General features: G+C 44.2%; 1 protein-coding gene across 13 annotated transcripts; it reads right to left on the bottom strand.

Annotated features, from left to right (window-relative positions):
• Positions 1-1,101: 1,101 nt before the first annotated feature.
• LOC112223493 (SUN domain-containing protein 1) lies at positions 1,102-13,836 on the bottom strand. Of its 13 annotated transcripts, none has more exons than XM_024386529.2 (21): positions 13,649-13,836; positions 10,439-10,647; positions 10,122-10,330; positions 9,726-9,983; positions 9,253-9,375; positions 8,009-8,089; positions 7,460-7,570; positions 7,245-7,343; positions 6,506-6,599; positions 6,264-6,322; positions 6,008-6,162; positions 5,596-5,865; positions 4,946-5,032; positions 4,673-4,731; positions 4,439-4,568; positions 3,911-4,198; positions 3,428-3,512; positions 3,119-3,234; positions 2,795-2,962; positions 2,507-2,599; positions 1,102-1,859 (listed from the first exon to the last, which is right to left on the bottom strand). In XM_024386529.2, exons 2-21 carry the CDS (start codon positions 10,570-10,572, stop codon positions 1,743-1,745), a joined length of 2,736 nt encoding a protein of 911 aa, XP_024242297.1. In that variant the 5' UTR covers positions 10,573-10,647; positions 13,649-13,836; the 3' UTR covers positions 1,102-1,742. The 13 variants fall into 13 exon arrangements, with proteins under 13 accessions (XP_024242297.1, XP_024242294.1, XP_024242299.1 ...); XM_024386526.2 differs by having other exon boundaries at positions 13,645-13,836; XM_024386531.2 differs by lacking the exon at positions 13,649-13,836 and adding an exon at positions 12,578-13,128.
• Between the last annotated feature and the right edge of the window lie 8,525 nt (positions 13,837-22,361).

Raw genomic sequence — 22,361 nt, forward strand, 5'->3', positions numbered from 1 at the left:
TGGTTGCGAGTTAAAATCTCGTAACAGACAACTTTAGCATTTTAGCAACTACTCACTACTTTTGAGCTATTTTGCAACTACTTAGCTAACCCATCCACAACCTTAACACTTTAACCTAACAATGCTAACATTAGCCACCTAGTTAATGTTAGCATTAGCCGCCGAGCTAACATTAGGATCAACAAATTGTAATTCGTAACATATCACACGCATTGCAAATTTGTAACATATTGTACGAATTGCAATACATAACATAGAAATTATAATTTGTAACATATCATACAAAATGTATGGACATCACAAATGAATACCATTCCAAACGTAACATACACTAATTTCAGTATTTTTGTTGACAATGTTATGTCTACCCAGGAGTCCAGGTTGCACTAGGCCATGGCTCCAGCAGACCTGCTCTGACTTGGAGCCAAGATTAGGCCCCTGGTACTTTTCAGCATGCTTTTACATAACAATGGCAACCTGTGAACATGGGTTTACATCTTCGACGGTTAACACGTCTCAAAACGCAACGGTCTTGATTATGCAGTTATTGATCCTGCTCTTCACAAGTCCTCACTCTCAAACCTAGATATGGAAACACTTCCCTAGTATGAAAATCAGGGTGTATACACTAGCGTAACACTGCTGTTACAGTCAAAAAGCAGCATGAGTCGTATTTACTGAGCAGCTCCTTGGAGAGAATATAGCTACTCTTTGCTACTGCTGCCCTTCCCTTATTGTTGAGTATAGCGACCCCTACTGGGCGAGAGATACTACCACACCAGATGACTAGCTATGACAAGTGACTGCTGCATTTGAGAATTCTGCACCGAGTATTTTCTTCTCTGTTCAGTCTAGGATATAAAAACTGTCCATAGAGCATTATTGTCATTTACTGGACATAATGGGTCAGAATCAGTGTGAATGGGGGCACACTTCAGGAAGATTGATTCTCCACCCGACTTTAACCAAGCTGTGCCTGTGGGCATGATAAAACAAAACATCCACATTTTTTGAAACTTCGCAGCCTAACATTTCCTTTCAAAGTTATTTAAAAAAGCAAAAATACTTTTTTCAAATCAATGACCGTTACTTTACAACAACTGGAAATGAAAGTCTTTATTTGAACATTTCTTACAAGTTACAAAAGACAAAAATAAAATTATATTTAAAAAAAACACCTGTATAGTCCCAAGCCAATTTTACAAATAGTCTGAAAAGCCTTTACAAAAAATATAGTACACAGATTGTTAAATCAGGACAAACAAATAAATAATGAGATTTACAACTGGGCACTTGTAGATTATTGATAAAAGGTTAATGGTCAAAGCCTGATTTCTGTGGCTGAAGGGACCAGTGCAAGATATCCCTAACTTACTTACTTCCCTTTAAAAAACAAACAAAATAAACATTTTAATAACTGCAGCATATACATCTTTCAAAGCATTTGACATTAGTAGACTTAAAATGACATACTATTGACAAAATGTACACGTCTACATTATTTGTAAGAGAACATGCTAAAACCTGGTTTAACCATGTGCGAGAAGGGGCTCAACACTCAAGAATCCAGTTTGGTCCCAGAATACGTATAGCTCATGTCTAAATAGACTGAGAAAAATGTACTTGAAACATTTTTCAACCAATAGTAAAGCTCTGATTGTTATCCAATCATTTTTTGCATAATATGCCTCCAGTCATCCGCAGAACATTCAAATGTAGGCAGGGTGGTCTGCTCGGTGCCATCAGTTGATACTGGGCTGACCGTGCACTCTGATGCGGTAGAGGCAGGTGTATTCCGTGTGTCCCCAGTTGGACAGCACCCGAACCTCAATGGTCTGATAGGCTTTATCATTCTCCTCCTGTGGATAGATGGCAAAGGACACTCAGTTTACACTCAAGTAGCAAGACCTATAACTTGCCAAGTCACCATCTCTAGTAGTGCTAGAGATAAATGCCATGTGGACAGTGTCAGGAAAGCTACTCTGAAATCATAGTTTACCAAACTACCAATTACTTAAGATGCTAAAGCAAGCTAAATACACTGTAGTTTACTTAACTAAAGCTACTTTAAAACAGTAGTTCACTACATCTAAGCTACTTTGTGATAAATTATCACATCTAAATCTGAAATGTCATAGACAAACAATTGCAAGAACAGATCACTCTGGAATCAGATTTTAACACAATGTGTAATTGAGCCTATTAAACACAAAAATGTGTTTTCACGTGAGAATTAGGAAGGTCTGATAGTGAAAAAGGACATTATTTAATTTTCTTTTTGCAAAAACAGTGTGTAGTTCCAGTAGTTAGTTACTTTTTTGCCGTGTAGCAGTATAACTACTGAAAAAAACACCAAGATTTGAATAAAGTTCATCTACCACCAAGCCACGGCAAATGTAGTTAAACAACATGTAGTTCACTACTCCCCAACACTGCAAGTGGACTACTTACATAACATCTACATCTGACCAATCAAGCCCGTTGAGGCAGTGTTAAGTGTACTTACGGTGACGGGATAAGTCTGTAGCGCGTCCCCATCCTCCTGGTAGGTATAGCTGCCAAGTAGCTTACCCTCCTCCTGGTATTCATCATCCAGACCCTGGAAACCGACGACACAGTTAGAAAACAGCAGAGAGCCACAGCAGTAAGTGTGTCAATCAGTACTGCTTCACCAGTGCACATTCACAGTAAACGTGACTGACTTGAGCATCTACTAGGTGTTCTTCTGAATGGCTTGTAAAGACAGCCATAACAAACATGTGGCATGTTAAATTGGGTAAGCAGTGTGGCTTACATAGACGTTAAACTGGCGCGGGGCGCTGTCGATGTTGCCTGTTGGCGACAGGTCTTTGGGGATGTGCTCCAATGAGAAGGCAGAGGGCACGATCCTCATGGAGAGACGCATCACCAGGTAACCATGGGAACCCTGAAACGCCCAGCAGTTCCCTGGATGGACGTCGGGCTGCAGTGGAAAAGAGAGAGAGCATTGATGAGACCAGTGGCTGAATGTGTTGGCTAAGCAATATCAGGAACTAAAACTCTCCCAATATAATCCATGAATGTAATCACCAAGCCATCAAAAAAAAAGACTAGTCTCATGTGGTGACTTGAGTCGTACCTGTATGACCACACGAGGAGACTGTGAGAAGTACCAGAGTGGGAGGCCGAACAGACTCATCAGTGCCGTCTTTGTCTCAAACGTCTCAGAGCAGCGAGTGCCCAGGATGTTGCCACCTGCACACACGTAGCCATGATGTCACTTTCACGGCCGTGCACAATGTCAGCCAGAGGGCATAGCTGAAGCCAGTCATAGCAGAACCAGTGTACTGTGCAAAGCCAAAACAGATCATTCTAAATAATAGGCAGTAGACAAAACAGTCAACGTAGGTCTCCACGCCCCGCCACCACAACAGCTGTGAAACTTTACCTCCAGACTCCAGAGCGTAGTCCACCAGGCCGGTCCGATCCTGGGAGTAGAGTTTCAGAGCATTCTTCACCATCAGCTGCACATGCTGGAGGAGCAAGAGGGGAACAGAGTTGTTGGGTGAGGAACTGGAATAATGCAGACAGACAAGAAATAAGTAATTGATAACACCAAAACACTGAATCTAATTTAAAACGATATTAACAAAAAGTATATGGCCTCCCAAGTGGCGCAGCGGTCTAAGGCACTGCATGGCAGTGTTGCGCCGTCACCTCCGGCCGTGACCTAGGCTGTGTCACAACCGGCTGTGACCGGGAGTCTGATAGGGCGGCGCTCAATTTGCCCAGCAGCATCCGGGTTAGGGGAGGGTTTGGCCCAGCATCGTCCGGGTTAGGGGAGGGTTTGGCCCAGCATCGTCCGGGTTAGGGGAGGGTTTGGCCCGGGGGAGGCTTTATTTGGCTCATCGCACTCAAACAAACAACCTACCTCCTCAGACATCCCGGCCCCAACAGTGTGCATCACGGTCTGAGAGACAGTCTCAGTGCTGAGCATCTCCTGCCTGGCCCTGTTCTCCTCAAGCTGCAGGCTCACGTTCTGCAGGATGCTGAGCTCCAGGGAGGCCAGAGAGGCCTGCAGGTCTGCCCCGCTCACATAACGCTCAGAGAGCCACTGCATTAGCGACTCAGGGAGTTCCTTCTCCCCGGGTTCGGAATCTCCGGCCTGCTCATTGCCGTAGAACAGGATCCGCAGTTCCCGCCTCACCTGGGCAGACACCTGTCACAACCACAGAGGTCAAGGGTCGACAGAGGAGATTTATACAAAAGATCTTCAGAAAAAAATATTATGCTGAGATTCAGTCAGAGATAATATTGAGTGTCTATACAGGACCAGCTATTCAAAGCAATGGAAGAGGCCATCTGGAAAGGCACATACTGGAGCAATGCATGTAAGAACAGAGAGAGAGAGAGAGAGAGAGAGAGAGAGAGAGAGAGAGAGAGAGCGCAAGCAACTCACCATGTCATGGAGATGGTCCAAGCGGTCCCCCATGCCCTGGCATCCCATCACCCCCTGCAGGTCCTGCCTAATGCTCCCCAGTGCCGCCTCCAGCCGTTGCACCTCCGCCAACAAGGCATCATGGGACTCACTGTCCACACCCACAATCGAAGGGCACACACAGGGAGCAATATTCAACACCACTCGTGATTTCATTCAATTATTACAATCCAAAGGTTTTTGTGCTGAACTCACCTGACTGGCGCAGGAACTGGCGTGGCACTTGCAGTCTCAACTTGCCTCCTCTGCACCTCCTGAAGACATCATCAACATAACATGGATATATGACAACAAATACATTTTATACAAGTCCTACAGTAAGGTCTGTACATTTATATAAAATATTTTACCTCTATTTAACCAGGCAAGTCGATTAAGAACAAATTCTAATTTACAGTGAGGGCAAAAGGCCTTCTGTGGGGACGGGGGCTATACATAGAACGTAGTATAGGATCTATGGATGTGTACCTCTGTCTTGGCAGCCAGTGTCTGCAGTAGAACCTCTAGTTGAGCAAGACGAGACTCTTGGCCCTGCTGCTGCACCACAACCTGCTCCTGCACAACACAGGAAGAGATTAATGAGCATCACATCCTGCTCCTGCACAACACATGAAGAGATTAATGAGCATCACATCCTGCTCCTGCACAACACATGAAGAGATTAATGAGCATCACATCCTGCTCCTGCACAACACATGAAGAGATTAATGAGCATCACATCCTGCTCCTGCACAACACAGGAAGAGATTAATGAGCATCACATCCTGCTCCTGCCCAACACAGGAAGAGATTAATGAGCATCACATCCTGCTCCTGCCCAACACAGGAAGAGATTAATGAGCATCACATCCTGCTCCTGCCCAACACAGGAAGAGATTAATGAGCATCACATCCTGCTCCTGCCCAACACAGGAAGAGATTAATGAGCATCACATCCTGCTCCTGCACAACACATGAAGAGATTAATGAGCAGAGAAGAAAAAAAAAGTATATATATATATTTTTTAAAGTTACCCAAGTAAGCGGACCAAATTATATACTAATTTACTTTTCATTACAAGCACAATTACTATCTGCTCCCTGAAATGGACCCCTGACTATCCAACCTGGAGAATCACCTGTTCCCTCTGCAGTACTGCATCCTTCTCCATCTCTCTCCTCAGTAGGGTGAGTCTCTCCTCCAGCAGGCCAGACACCCACAGCCCCATGCCGTCCCTGTCCGCCTGGGTGTTCAGCTGCTCTCGTAGAGAATGGTAGAGACCCAGCACTTCTCCGTGCTGCTGCTCCTGCCTCTGGCCCCCTCCCTCCACCTTCTCCCACAGTTGGGCCAGCCTCTGCTCCAACTGGGCCAGGCGCTCAGAGTCCACAGACACGGCCACACTGCCTGGCTGTTCATATACAGGGGAGGGGGATAGGGGTCAGGTCAGCTATACAGTGTATCAGGCCTTATCCATAGAATTGGAAGGTCTTAAGGAAGCTGACAATTATATAATGGTTGATTGAATACAAGTGCATCAACACCCCTGCTACCTGTGAGACAGCTGGTGGTGGAGTCATGGTGGACTGCCCATCTTTGGTCTGGGCTTGGGCAGAGGTGAAACTGAGGGAGTAGGCCGTCCTCCACTCAGTGACGTTAACGGCAGGCAATACAGACAGCAGGCTGGACGGACCCCAGTGCCACAGAGCTGGGAGAACATCGAGAACGGAGGATTTAGGAGACGGAAGAGGGCACAGTGGGTGATTGTTCAGTAATATGGATAACCAGCATGAGAGCGGTGCTACTCACCCAGGAGGATGAGGAATGGGAGCAAAATCAACAGGAGTTTGAGGAGCTTGGCAGGGTAACTACGACAACAGAAAAACACTTGTTAGTGTGATCACATATTATGGAGCTCCAGCCACTACCACATACAGGTGACTGCAAAAATAATGGAAACACAATAATGGAAATACATTTTATGTTGGCGTTTCCTTTATTTGAGCAGTTACCGGTTCCTTGAGTATTACTCTCAGGCCCAAGAGACTCACCGTGTCAAGACGAAGACGTTGAGCAGAGAGAGAAGGGTAACCAGATGGTACCATCCAGTCCCAAGCCACCAGAAGACCCCCGTCGCTGCCTTGCCTGTACACACAAAGACAGACAGGGAGCAGATTAGTGAGCGTTCTTCAGGAGGCGGGAGGGGTAGATGAGGCACGTCCACACAGCACTAAGGATTAGAGAATCAAGTACATTCCCCAGATGAGGTAAGAGACAAGGACATAAATGCAGTGCAACAGGTTGCGGGGTTAGTTACAGACAGAGGTGATACAGAAGGCTGAGCAAAAGTGTTCTCTGTCAGCGTAGATGCACAGTACAGCAGAGAGGAACCTTTTTTTTAAGGAGAGCACAGCTTTAGCAAATCGCACGACTCCATCAAACTCCTGTACAGTGTGACAAATCGCTCCCATTCTTGGCGCCAACTTTAAAATGCCCAGAGAGACGGAAACAGCAGGCAGAGGGGGGGGGGGGTCAGTTCTGCAGACAGTCTCTGCAGTTTCCTAGCCTAACGCATAGAGCAGTGAATTAGAAATGATGAGACGCAAAAGAAACGGCAGCTAGTCATCTTAAATGGGAAAAGGTTAGAGAGATAGATCTACTCCAAGCCACCATTCTAATGGGTTTCACGTTAGGTAGGCAGACACACAAACTAGCCATGGGGAGACTAGGACTAGGAGATATCATGCAGGGGTGTATTTGGAGGCTGGTTACACACGGGAAAATTATGACCTGGGGACCTAACTGCCAACCAGGGAACCGACAGCATCCTCCTCATCACGGCCCAGACAGCTGAGCCTGCCTCCTGCCCAACCCACAACACACTTGAGCCTGGGGACCAAAACATAACTTCATCTACTTACATACATCAGTAAAATAAGGACTAAATGTAGAACTCGTTTCAAGTATATCAGGATAGGCCAGAGTTTGCTGGATTAATAGGTAACCTGTGTAAACAGCGGCGAGCCACAGTGCTCCCAACACGTGGTGTGACCGGGAGGCCCATGTGGTGTAGGTTGCGTGTGTCTCCGCCTGCTGCTTCCGTTTGCAGTCATCACCTATTAGCATCAGCAGGGTGGGTGAGCAGCAAAGGCAGAAAATAAAAGATGAAAATAAAAATGTTTTGAGAGAGAGAGAGGCAGGCTAAAAAGGCAGGTAGCCTAGCAGTTAAGAGCTCTTGGCCAATAACCAAAAGGTCGATGGTACGAATCCCCGAGCCAGCAAGGTTGAAAAATCTGCCGTTCTTCCCTTGAGCAAGACATTTAACCTCCCAAGAACAACAACTATTCCCTGGCGCCGAAGACGTCGATTAAGGCAGCACCTCTCTGATTGAATGCATTCAGGTGTGTGTAGTCACAAAGGTTATGAGAAGAGTTACATGAAAAATCATACCAAGTCACATGATTCTATTATTCACAAAAAACACATCGTCTTGTAGTACATAGTCAAGGGTTCATGCACAAACAACTATATCGGTGTGGAGGTCAGTTACTCACACAGAGAGCCAATCAGATTCATGTGCTTCCCGTCAGTCCCCAACTCCTTTACATGCATGCTTCCGCAGTAGCTGGAGAGAGCTGCAACCAATAAGAAAGAAAATCAGATAAAAACTAGCACAACTACATATCGATGGAGCATCCCTCTTTCACCTGAGCGCAGAGCGAGAGAGCGAATTTGCATGTCACCAGGGCAATAGCCAAAGCGAAGGTAGCCCATTTGTTTGGGAGATAGAGGGTGAAATCTGTGGGGTAAAAGTGCCATACAAACACCCGAAAAGGAAGGTGGAGTGATGTTAAAAGGAGTGAGAAAGCTGTAGGCAGGAAAAGCTGTGGTAGTGTCAGCCTCTGTCCCCCTGTTGAGAAAGATAGAGGATAGTCCAGAAGCAGGTGACGAAAAGTTTTAGGTTAGTCAGTCAGCAGGGAGAGCCACCATGGTCATTCACACAGCCACTGCAACCTCCTGTGTCAGTGCAGATTCAGTACAGTGCAAGAGATTGGTGGACTGCAACCAGGAGTATTCCGAACATCAACTTTCAACCAGTGACAACTAAGCACAGTCCCATGCAAATCATGCAACACCTGACTTGTGGATGCCCAACCCCGATGAATAATCGTTCAGCCTCTAAAAAAGCAAAGTGGAATACTTCCATTAACAAATTTCCTGCCCCCACTGCCCATCTTCAGCAGAGCAGCCTGTATGAGCCCAGTCACTACAGACACTGTGGAAGCAGCTGCCCTCCGAAAGTGACAGAAGATATTAAAAGGGAATAATCCGGCCTTCCAAGTGGCACATTGCGGTGTTACTACAGCCTGGGGTTCGATCCCAGGCTGTGTCATAACCGGCCGTGACCGTGACCGGGGTCATGTTTTCGGAGGATGCATGACTCGACCGTTGCCCGTTGGGGAGTTACAGCGACGAGACAAGATCGTAATCACGAAATTGGGGAGAAAAAGGGGCCAAATAATCCAGATTGCATGATTATGTTGAGCTTTAGCAAAGCATTGTCAGATTTCCTGACAGCCTATGCAAATCATGTGGTGGTAGCCTATCTCAGCACTACACCGCTGTTAAGAGAGCAGGAAAAAGTTGAGACCCACCTAAAACGATGAATTATCCGTTATCCGCATTATTTATGACACAAAAGTGGGATGCTGCAAGGCAGATATGAGAGAGACAGAGTGAAAGGCAACACTGGCGCTGTAAAGACAGCAAGAAGCCGAGCCGGCGCAGAAGCTGATACCTTCACCATTCTTGTGTGTCCTCATCAGTACACTCTTTAAGAGCAGTGAGAAGACGTATGCCACAGAGGCTGCTGCCCTCTTGCTCACACGCACACAAGTGTCCGAGACGGACACCAGCAGACCTGAATCAAACCAATTCAACTTGATTGAAAATGCACAAAATCACAATGAATGTCAAATGTAAGAAAAATGAAAATTGACACAGTCATGCATCAGCAATGACAACAACAACAACAACCAAAACACTGTGGATGATATGCCTTCAAATGGAATGGGAAGGCAAAACACTGTGGATGATATGCCTTCAAATGGAATGGGAAGGCAAAACACTGTGGATGATATGCCTTCAAATGGAATGGGAAGGCAAAACACTGTGGATGATATGCCTTCAAATGGAATGGGAAGGCAAAACACTCCCAGATACAACACATGCAGTACTGAGCACATACATATTATAGTACTTGGCTCTCACCCGTTTTGTGCTTGCGGCTCTTGTCCCTGGCGTAGACCGTGGAGGGAGGGGACGTACAGGGGGCTGTCAGGGCCTGGTAGCTGGTGGCAGAGCAGGCACCAGTGGAGGATGAGGAGTAGGTGCTTAGAGCCTCATGTCTGTCCGAGGGGATAGGGAAGTCCTTACAGAAGCTACCGTTCACCATGGAGGTCTGGGTCTGTACAGAGTTAATGTCTCCGTTGGTCCTACACATACTGTGGTCGACCGCCATGGTCCGCTCTGTAACGCACAGACAGATTTGATAATGAAACACAAAATGAGCCTTTTTAAAAGGAATCCATTCAAGACACTGATGTCTCAGGCATGACAAGTAATTGTGATCGATAAGGTCGTAAAAAAAAGAAAGAAAAAAAAGACCTTTATCTTCAGAAGCTTCATCCAAACCCCAGAAGCTGCCGACCAGCGTGCGCTCCTGGATGCACGACTCGTCCAGCATGGAGGCGTCACTGGCTGTCACGCTGCTGTTGTGCTGCCGGGAGCCATGCTGGCTCTTACGGGGCGTGGTGCTGAGCAGAGACTGGGTGCAGGAGACAGAGTGCTGCTGAGACCTCCTGCTCTTCAACCCCCTGGGAGAGGGAGAAGTGAACAGTCAGATTAGACATGGAAACCATTGGCTGTAACACGCAGGCCCAAATCCATAGAAGGAACCCCAGGGCAGCAGCAGCATCACTTACTTGGACTCTCTGCGACTGTCTCCTCCTGCGCTGAAGGAGGCACCGTGGTACACATTGTGGTTCAGATTAGAGTCTAGGCTGTCGTCGCCATAGAGACCAGTGATAGTGTGCAGACGCAGGCTCCGCCGAGACATCCTGGGAGACTCGAAAACACTGGAGTGATCATGTGCTCCTTCTCAAAGTCCAGGGCTGTTGTTAAGAAGCTGGAGCTGGGAAAACAAGGATGAAAAGACAGGAATGCATTTAGATGAAAATTCATATAATAAAACATTTCATTTTCTAAGCAACAGTAAATAATTTGATTGGCAACATCAATGATTCTAATTCTAAAATCATACATCACGCAAAAATACATCCTAGTATTTAACTTCCTCTTCTTCTATCATGCAGACAAAGCATGGAAGGCGCAATTGTTCCCCAATGGCAGCAAACATTTTACCGTAATGGCACGGTCACCCTCTGCTAGTAGTGCAAAGCTTAAGTTGAGAGGCTGCGGTTGTTCTATTCCCCTGTAACCACACAGGGCTGGTTTGACAGGAAATGAGCACTGATGCTCCCCCATCACAGTAAAGAACACAGGAAGAGAAATGAGGCCACATGATGGGGCCTTCTCTAAACATGGTGATATTACAGCAAGAGTTGGGGACCTACATCTACTGGCAGCTGCTATAGACACACTTCTCCCATATTCCTTGCCCAGAGTTGGCCCAGATTTCAACAGAGACGAGTTATGCTCAACATAGCCCTGCCAAGAAAACTGTTGCTGCCATCTCTCAAGGAACAATCCCGGCATTCATATTGTTCGCCTTTGAAACCGTTTCTAAATCTGTACACGCGACTGATACCAGAACCGATCATTGGGCAGACTGAAGTCCCAGTTGGGAATAGCACAACGGTAGTACAACGGAACGGTAACTTTCCATATAACAATGCATGACAGGCTATTACAGCCTGAAACCTAATCTCTATAATAAAACACACACACACAGAGCAAACAGGAGTAACCCTGCCTGCTGTCTAAAAATAGGCAAGCGCACAGACAAAGAACATAATGAAAGAGGATGATACATACAGATCCCCCCCCACCACGTCACCCAGCTCACCAGAGTCCACCTCTCGTCACCATCGCTCATCCCAGGGAAAAGCAGACAAACATCACAGACACTCACCCAGACACTCACGCGAGACAGGAGATTAGGCAGTTTAACACTACTTAATACTGTATGTAGCCAATGCTTCGTGTTTACTTCCTGTTGCCAGCGATAGACAAGCCTATTAGAGATTCAACTCCCCCTCCCTTATCCTCTCCTCCCGTCTCTACAAAACAATGACACCAATCCATGAATTATGCACTTTGACATGAGTGATGTCAGTCCTTAGGTGCAACTGACTGTACAACAAAAAGGAGGAGACTTGTTACATTTTATTTTTTGGGGATGTTCTTTTTGATGATATATTGTATTGCAATATTATTTTTGCACTAGTGGTCTTACCTGCACCAAAACGCCATAATGTTTTCCTCCATAACTTTTTCTAAAATAGAGAGCCAATTTGTTTAACACTTATTTCCATGACTGATCAAAACTCATTCTCATGGCTGCCTCTTGTTGCTCTGCGGCAGACATGGTGAGTAACATGTTTGGAACATGATCGAATCGTAACACACATCGTATCGGCACCTAAGTATCGTATCGTGAGGTCCCTGGCAATTCCCAGTGTCTATATCAGTGTCACAGAGCTAATATCGAATATGATTTCATAAACGAAAGGAGAAACTCTCCAGGGCCCTTGCCCATGTAAAAAACCCAACAAATCACCCTGCTCTCCGGTTCTTTCCCTCCAGGTCTTTCCATTCATGTCCTAAATTAAGCCGACGGGATTACAGAGGGCCTTGGCAGAGCCAATTATGTGCTTTCCGCTGCTTTGTCTGTTGCTACTCCTGCCCCCTGCTAGGGGCGCTCTATGCCCCTCCGTGGGACAGCAGTGAGTCCTCAGCAGTCTCACCCAAATCCCCAGTCTGGGCCAGGGGAGCCAGGCCCAGGACAGCTGCAGTGAGACCAGGCTGATGGGTACAGCAGTCCCTCTACGTCTCGTACTCAGGGGAAAAAACGTACAAGACATGTCTGTCACGGTTCTCACCCATCAGCTCCTGCACACACACCAAGTTGGTTTTAGTTCAGACTAGAGGTCTTCTCGGCTCAAAAAAAGTTGCACGCGGACAGACCCCGGGACAATCAGACCCAGACTGACCCGACGACAACAAGACCTAGACCCGATCCGTACCCTAATGGACCAGTGCCAAAAAATAATAATAATAAATGCTCCCTGTTCAAGAATAGGTCTTTATATATGTTGGCTAGACCTTCTATAAGTCAATTCATAGGCTATGCAGAGCAGTGGTCAGGTCCATTCGGCTGTAGTTACAGAGACCCAATGACAAACAAACGTGACCCGACCCTGAGGGAAAAGTTTTCATTTTGGACCTGGACCCGTGAACACCTCTGAAACAGACATTCAATCATGACATATAACGGTTACTCGACTCCAAAACATAGTGAGTATGTTTACATGCACACTAATAATAATTTGATATTAAACTGATTATGGCAGTAGTCATGTAAACTTCACTCTGCTTATTAAGGTCAAACTCGAAATAAGCCGTTTAAATCGGACTTCCAGCGCTGGCGCAAGCCTCCCTCTTCTCCGCCAGTCCCCCTCATCTCCGCCAGTCCCCCTCTTCTCCGCCAGTCCCCCTCTTCTCCGCGAGAGAAAGGAGTTCGGAAAAACTGAAATTATGCAATTTACAAATACTTTTCACATATAGGGTTCCAAAAATAACATGGTGGCTGTAGTAGAACGTATATTTTGATTGGCAATTTCCTTAAAACCAAACTATTATATTTCTGATGATTCACAATATTGATCGTGTGCATGTAACAGTACACTGTGATACAAATAATCAACCGCAGGACTCCGGAACAACAGAAACTGCTATGTAGACAGAATAACTCAATGCCATTATCATTGCCTGACACACTGAATTCTTCCGTTGCTCTATTATCATTCGCTACATACTTCAGTCTGCCATAATCTAAAAATGGTTTGTTTTGTACAAGCAGGATTGTACAAAACAAAGTAATCAGCGATTGGACCAGTATCTATAACCAGTATCAAAAGGCAATGACATTTTCAAAACGTTGCTTTACCCACGTGTGTTCTGGTTCTGGCCCAAACCATCCGTTTCTGGACCCAATCAGACGGTTCGAATGCGTTCTATAAGGGTCCGGGGGGGCGGAGTCAAATTGCGGTGAAGAAACAAACGAGCGTTCCGCCGGAGCAATGAGTCTGGGTAACCAGGCAACCATTCTTGGTCTATCACAAATTTTAGGGTTAATCGATGGTCCAACTCCCGAAAATGCTAAATAGAGCTTTAGGGCCGATACCAGTATCGCGATACTTGTTAGTATCCTGGCAAGGAAACAAACCACGAAGCAGATGTCACTTATTTTGGAAAGCAGCCCTCATGTTGGAAGAAACATCTCTGATTTATTTTCCAAGCTATAGTGCACAATATTTTTCATATAGCAGTTTGTTTAAAGGACCGAAGAGTTAACCTCATCTCACCACACAGGTCTACATTTATTTCCAAAAGCATGTCTATAATGAAGTATGCCCAACTGTTGTCTGAGAAGCTCGTAAAGCATATGAGGAGGTTGTATCAGGTCTTACTCTTCACATAAAGAAAAAGACCAATAAAGAATGAGAAATACAATTACAGAATTCACGACTAAGAAAGAAAACGCAGATTAAATAGAAATGTCGACAACCTTCAACAGTTGAACACGTTGAAGCTTGAATTATAGCATAATAAAAAACACCTGGTCTGCAGAGATAGCTGCCCTGAAATCCAAACAATGCTGAGCAAGGTGAAAGTATGGGGAAAATGATTGCTTGGCAAATTAGGAAAGAGGACCAGGAATGTACCATCTACAGCATTAAAAACCCCAATGGAATTTCTGAAATTAACTCAGTCTTTAAAACATTTGATCAAACTGTATCAATCTGAAAGTTCAAAGAGAGACAAATTCCTTAATAAGCCCAAATGTACAAGTTATAACTGAATCAGAGAAAAATTGTATGATAGGGAAATGTTTCCCTAAGTGAGCTGGTGGAGGCGATAGACTACAAAATGGGAAATCTCCTGGTGATGATTGATTCCCAGTGAAATTTTACAGACACTTTCATCCCAAATCACTAAAGCCTGTTACATATGCTAACAGCAACTCTAGAGAAAAATGTACTTACCCAATCACTGTTTGGCTTCAAATCACCTAACTTAAAAAAAGATAGATAAGGATGGATTGTCATTGCCGAACCTTCCGCCTAGTATAATTTTTGAATGTGGATTATAAATGAATTGCTAAGGCATTGGCATTTCGCATAGAAATAGTACACTGAACTAAAATAAAACAACATGTGGTGTTGGTCCCATGTTTCATGAGCTGAAATAAAATACATTTTTACACAAAGCTTATTTTGCTCAAATTTGTTTACATCCCTGTTAGTGAGCATTTCTCCTTTGCCAATATAATTCATCCATCTGACAGGTGTGGTATATCAAGAAGCTGAATAAACAGCATGATCATTACACAGGTGCACCTTGTGCTAGGGACAATAAAAGGCCATTAAAAGGTGTAATTTTGTCCCAACACAATGCCACAGATGCCTCAAGTTGAGGGAGCGTGCAATTGGCATGCTGACTGCAGGAATGTCCACCAGAGCTGTTGCCAGAGGATTGAATGTTCATTTCTCTACCATAAGCCGCCTCACAACCACAGACCATGTGTAACCACGCCAGCCCAGGACCTCCACAACCAGCTTCTTTACCTGCGGGTCTCATCTGAGAACAGCAATACAGGCAGCTGATGAAACTGGGTTCGCGCAACCAAATCATTTCTGCACAAACTGTCAGAAAGTCTCAGGGAAGCTCACCTGCGTGCTCGTCATCCTCACCAGGGTCTTGAACCGACTGCAGTTCGACGTCGTAACTGACTTCAGGGGGCAAATAGTCACCTTCAAATGGCCACTGGCACACTGGAGAAGTAGGTTCTTCACAGATTAATTCCAGTTTCAACTGTACCTGGCAGATAGCATGTAAGGAGTCATGTGGGTGAGCGGTCTGCTGATTTCAATGTTGTGAACAGAGTGCCCCATGGTGGGGTTATGGTATGGGCAGGCATAAGCTACTGATAACGAACACAATTGCATATAATCGATGGCAATTTTAATGCACAAAGATACCGTGACGAGATCCTGTTAGAGGAATTCTAAATTCCTATATGTTTTGTAGCCAAAACCAAATTCACTCTCTCTATTTCATAATAAGTTGTAAATTTATCATTTTGCATGAAATAGATCGAGACCAGTCTTAAAAACAAGTTCAGCATTTATTCTTGATGAGTACTGAACCAAAATACAAAGAGCATTTGATTTGAAAGAGAAAACATAAAATAACGTCAGTTTCACACACTCTCTCCGATCCACACAATAGCGCAGTGTCTTCAGGTTCTGGACATCTTCTTCTACTCCCCTCATAAAACAAACATTCCAATCTGTCTAAAAGACATTTTCTCCTCCACTAATGGAACATCAAAGACCATTCTTATCTGTCAGAAAAGATATACCATCCCTCTCCCTTAAACCCGCAAGGTACAGACAATTAATTTGTTTTACTTACATTTTCAGTAACAGCTTAACCAAGAACCCATACATTTCATACCATAACATAATAGTATTAAAATAAATGGTTCTAATTTAAATGTATACATAATTAATCATTTCAACTATAATTTCCTCCAACAGATCCTGAGGCCCATTGTCATATCATTTATCCGCTGCCATCACCTCATGTTTCAGCATGATAATGCACAGCCCCCTGTCGCAAGGATCTGTACAGAATTCCTGGAAGCTGAAAATGTCCCTGTTTTTTCATGGCCTGCATACTCACCCATTGAGCATATTTGGGATGCTCTGGATCGATGTGTACGAAAGCATGTTCCAGTTCCCGTCAGTATCCAGCAACTTCACACAGCCATTGAAGAGGAATGGGACAACATTCCACAGGCCACAATCAACAGCCTGATCAACTCTATGCGAAGGAGATGCATGAGGCAAATGTTGGTCACACCAGATTCTGACTGGTTTCCTAATCCACACCCCTACCTTTAAGGTTTATGTGACCAGCAGATGCATATCTGTATTCCCAGTCATATGAAATCCATAGATTAGGGCCCAATGAATTTATTTCATTTGACTGATTTCCTTAAATTAACTCAGTAAAATCATTGAAATTGTAGCATGTTGCATTTATTTTTGTTCAGTGTAATAAGAAACTTGATTCACTTAGATCAAACAGGGTTCATAAGGAATAGGATTTCTTCATACCAGGAACTTGAACTTTCCAAAAGTGGCAGTATCATTGGATGCTGAAAAAGTATTTGATAGAGTGGAATGGGCATATTTGAGGGCAGTCTTTAAAAAAAACACACGTTTGGTCTGGTATTTATTTCCTGGATTGAGCTATTGTATAAATCCCCCAAAGCAGGTAGAAGTACACATGGACTAATCTCAGCTCCATTTAAGTTAAGAGGAACAACACAGGGATGCCCTCTGTCCAGTTATTTATTTTCTTTAGCCACGAAACTCCTAGCATCAATAATCAAACCCATTGCTCAATCCTGGGAATAGAGATTGGTGGATAACAACATGTGATATCATTGTATGCAGATTACATTTTACTGTATTTATCTGAACCAGAACATTATGTCAGAATTTATTTTGCAACTGTTGGACACGTATGGTACTGTGTCAGGATTCAAAGTAAATTGGGAGAAAATTAGAAAGTGGGAATTATTTCAGTTGACTTTTCAAACTTGGAAAGTAGATTTCAGTGGAAATGGACAAAGGCACATGACATGGGTGTTTTGATACCAAACAATTTGGAGGAGGCCTATAAAATCAACTACTCTCCTTTATTAGATAAGATTCAATCTGATGTTCAGAGATGGAGAACTCTTTCCATTTCCATGTTAGGTAGGGTGAACATAATCCAAATGAATATATTACAATGGTTGATGCATTTATTCCAAGCCTTACCAGTTCCAGTTCCATCCAACTTCTGTAAGAAAATAAATGGCCTACTCTCCAATTGTATTTGGAATGGTAAGAACAAGAGCCAAATGTTTTACACTTACCTTAAAGCGGGAGGTCTTGGACTGCCTCCTATGAAAATGTATTACTGGGCCACACAACTGTCTTCACTTAAACAATGGACAGCAGACTATCCTGTATATATATATATAAATATAAATAATCACTACTTTGGGTTGGTCCAAGGCTGAAAAGAAAAAATACATCCCAATGATTTTCATTTAAATTTGGGAAAATGTACATCAATTCATGAAACGGAACAAACCCATAGCGCCAGGCATTCCTTTTTGGAACAGCCCAACATTATCTCCAACATTTAAAGACAAATACCTTTAAGTCCTGTTCCCAAAGTGGCATCATACATTTTGAGCATATGTATTATAATGGCTCCCTTTCATTAAATAAATTACAAGAAAATGTGGGTATCTAAGAGCAATTTCTTTTAAAATTCTTACAAGTAAAAAAATCTTGAAAAAAATACAAAAAGAAGCTGCAACGCCAAAGTTGACTGCAAAGTTAGTGCATTCGTAAAATATTCAGACCCCTTGGCTTTTTCCATATTTTGTTACGTTGCAGCCTTATTCTAAAATGGATTCAATTGTTCCCCCCCCCTCAATCTACACACAATACCCGATAATGACAAAGCAAAAACAGGTTTAGACATTTTTGCAAATGTATTAAAAATAATTAAATATACACTGTTCAAAAAAATAAAGGGAACACTTAAACAACACAATGTAACTCCAAGTCAATCACACTTCTGTGAAATCGAACTGTCCACTTAGGAAGCAACACTGATTGACAATAAATTTCACATGCTGTTGTGCAAATGGAATAGACAACAGGTGGAAATTATAGGCAATTAGCAAGACACCCCCAATAAAGGAGTGGTTCTACAGGTGGGGACCACAGACCACTTCTCAGTTCCTATGCGTCCTGGCTGATGCTTTGGTCACTTTTGAATGCTGGCGGTGCTTTCACTCTAGTGGTAGCATGAGACGGAGTCTACAACCCACACAAGTGGCTCAGCTAGTGCAGCTCATCCAGGATGGCACATCAATGCGAGCTGTGGCAAGAAGGTTTGCTGTGTCTGTCAGCGTAGTGTCCAGAGCATGGAGGCACTACCAGGAGACAGGCCAGTACATCAGGAGACGTGGAGGAGGCCGTAGGAGGGCAACAACCCAGCAGCAGGACCGCTACCTCCGCCTTTGTGCAAGGAGGAGCACTGCCAGAGCCCTGCAAAATGACCTCCAGCAGGCCACAAATGTGCATGTGTCTGCTCAAACGGTCAGAAACAGACTCCATGAGGGTGGTATGAGGGCCCGACGTCCACAGGTGGGGGTTGTGCTTACAGCCCAACACCGTGCAAGACGTTTTTCATTTGCTAGAGAACACCAACATTGGCAAATTCGCCACTGGCGCCCTGTGCTTTTCACAGATGAAAGCAGGTTCACACTGAGCACATGTGACAGACGTGACAGAGTCTGGAGACGCCGTGGAGAACGTTCTGCTGCCTGCAACATCCTCCAGCATGACCAGTTTGGCGGTGGGTCAGTCATGGTGTGGGGTGGCATTTCTTTGGGGGGGCCGCACAGCCCTCCATGTGCTCGCCAGAGGTAGCCTGACTGCCATTAGGTACCGAGATGAGATCCTCAGACCCCTTGTGAGACCATATGCTGGTGCGCTTGGCCCTGGGTTCCTCCTAATGCAAGACAATGCTAGACCTCATGTGCCTGGAGTGTGTCAGCAGTTCCTGCAAGAGGAAGGCATTGATGCCATGGACTGGCCCGCCTGTTCCCCAGACCTGAATCCAATTGAGCACATCTGGGACATCATGTCTCGCTCCATCCACCAACTCCACGTTGCACCACAGACTGTCCAGGAGTTGGCGCATGCTTTAGTCCAGGTCTGGGAGGAGATCCCTCAGGAGACCATCCGCCACCTTATCAGGAGCATGCCCAAGCGTTGTAGGGAGGTCATACAGGCATGTGGAGGCCACACACACTACTGAGCCTCATTTTGACTTGTTTTAAGGACATTAAATCAAAGTTGGACCAGCCTGTAGTGTGGTTTTCCACTTTAATTTTGAGTGTGACTCCAAATCCAGACCTCCAATGGGTTGATAAATTTGATTTCCATTGATAATTTTTGTGTGATTTTGTTGTCAGCACATTCAACTATGTAAAGAAAAAATAATTTAATTAGAATATTTCATTCATTCAGATCTATGTGTGTTATTTTAGTGTTCCCTTTATTTTTTTGACCCTTTACTCAGTAATTTGTTGAAGCACCTTTGATTATAGCCATGAGTCTGCTTGGGTATGACGCTACACACTTGGCACACCTGTATTTGGGGAGTTTCTCCTATTCTTCTCTGCAGATGCTCTCAAGCTCTGTCAGGTTGGATGGGGAGCATCATCGCTGCAGCCATTTTCAGGTCTCTCCAGAGATGTTAGATCGGGTTCAAGTCCAGGTTCTCGCTGGACCACTCAAGGACATTCAGAGACTTGTCCCGAAGCCACTCCTGCGTTGTCTTGGCTGTGTGCTTAGGGCATTGTCCTGTTAGAAGGTGAACCTTCACCCCAGTCTGAGGTCCTGAGCGCTCTGCAGCAGGTTTTCATCAAGGATCTCTCAGTATTTTGCTCCGTTCATCTTTGCCTCGATCCTAACTAGTCTCCCAGTCCCTGCTGCTGAAAAACATCCCCACAGTATGATGCTACTACCACCATGCTTCCCCGTAGGGATGGTGCCAGGTTTCCTCAAGACGTGACGCTTGGCATTCAGGCCAAGGAGTTCAATTTTGGTTTCATCAGACCAGAGAATCTTGTTTCTCATGGTCTGAGAGTCCTTTAAGTGGAGCTTCCGAGTGGCGCAGCAGTCTAAGGCACGGCATCTCAGTGCTAGAGGCATCATTACAGACCCTGGTTCGATCCTGGGTTGTATCACAATCGGCCGTGATTGGGAGTCCCATAGGGCGGAGCACAATTGGCCCAGCGTCGTCCAGTTTAGGGGAGGGTTTGGCCTTCATTGTAAAATATGAATTTGTTCTTAACGGACTTGCCTAGTTAATTAAAGGTTAAAACTCCAAGCGGGCTGTCATGCGCCTTTTACTGAGGAGTGGCTTCCATCTGGTCACTCTACCATAAAGGCCAGATTGTTGGAGTGCCGCAGAGATGGTTGTCCTTCTGGAAGGTTCTCCCATCTCCACAGACGAACTCTGGAGCTCTGTCAGAGTGACCATTGGGTTCTTGGTCACCTCCCTAACCAAGGCCTTTCTCCCCCGATTGCTCAGTTTAACCAGGCAGCCAGCTCTAGGAAGAGTCTTGGTGGTTCCAAACTTCATCCATTTAAGAATGATGGATGACACTGTGTTCTTGGGGACCTTCAATGCCGCAGAAATCTTTTGGTACCCTTCCCCAAGCCTGTGCCTAAACACAATCCTGTCTCCGAGCCCTACGGACAATTCCGTCAAACTCATGACTTGGTTTTTGCTGTCCCATGCACTGTCAACTGTGGGACCTTATATAGACAGGTGTGTGCCTTTTCAAATCATGTCCAATCAATAGAATTTACCACAGGTGGACTCCAAGCAAGTTGTAGAAACATCTCAAGGACGATCAATGGAAACATGACACACCTAAGCTCAGTTTCGAGTCTCATAGCAAAGGGTCTGAATACATATAAAAAATAAAATAAAAACATTTACATAAATTTGTAAAAATGTATAACCTGTTTTCACTTTGTTATTATGGGGTATTGTGTGTAGATTGAGTAAAACAAATATTTTAATCAATTTTAGAATAAGGCTTTAACGTAACAAAATGTGAAAAAGGGAAGGTGTCTATACTTTCCGAATGCACTGTAAATCATTTCAAATTCCTTATATTAAGCAAATGTGCACAATTTTCTTGTTTTATTTACAGAGTCACAGGCACACTCCAACACTCCGACATAATTTACAGACAAAGCATGTGTTTAGTGAGTCTGCCAGATCAGAGGAGGTAGGGATGTTCTCTTGATAAGTGTGTGAATTGGAACATTTTCTTGTCCTTCTAAGCATAAAACATGTAACGAGTACTTTTGGGTGTCAGGGAAAATGTAGAGTAAAAAGTACATTATTTTCTTTAGGAATGTAGTGAAGTAAAAGTAAAAATTGTCAAAAATATAAAATAGTAATGTAAAGTACAGATACCCCAAAAAACTACTTTCAAATAATTTTTACTTTAGTACTTTACACCACTGCTGCAAAGTAGGCTTACCTGGCAGAAGTATATCATGAGTAAGTATATCATTTGTATCTATTACTTGTAATTTGCGAACTTTGCCATAAAATGAGCAGCAGCTGTACAGAGAACCATTGCTAGACCGGCAAAGACAGCACATTCAGCAGTCACTAGACTCGCAATTAAAAGGGCCAGATGCACAATTAGAAGGGAATTAACCATAGACTTGGACTCAAAACATCCAATTGCATTGTTTCTCTATGAACAATTGTACATTTGAGAGTGATTTAAAAAACTAAAACCAGTTAAAATTAAACAAAGAAAACAATTTACGAGAGAAAAAAACAAACCATTTTTTTGTGCTTTCTTAGAGCTGTTTTTTAACCATTATTTTACCAGATATATTGACAGAAAACAGTGCACTATTTTCACTTGTACACCAAGGACTGGGGGAATAGTTGCAGGGGATAAGAGAAGAATGCCTATTTGAA

This window comes from Oncorhynchus tshawytscha, linkage group LG24 (genome assembly GCF_018296145.1).
Source record: "Oncorhynchus tshawytscha isolate Ot180627B linkage group LG24, Otsh_v2.0, whole genome shotgun sequence".
NCBI lineage: Eukaryota > Metazoa > Chordata > Actinopteri > Salmoniformes > Salmonidae > Oncorhynchus > Oncorhynchus tshawytscha.

What these genes read in the sequence shown, in the direction of transcription:
- LOC112223493 (XM_024386529.2), bottom strand. Translation starts at nt 10,572, where the DNA reads ATGTCTCGGCGGAGCCTGCGTCTGCACACTATCACTGGTCTCTATGGC. An exon ending in GACAGTCGCAGAGAGTCCAA is followed by an intron (nt 10,331 to 10,438) that starts GTAAGTGATGCT and finishes TCCCTCTCCCAG; the next exon opens with GGGGTTGAAGAGCAGGAGGT. An exon ending in TGAAGCTTCTGAAGATAAAG is followed by an intron (nt 9,984 to 10,121) that starts GTCTTTTTTTTC and finishes TGTGCGTTACAG; the next exon opens with AGCGGACCATGGCGGTCGAC.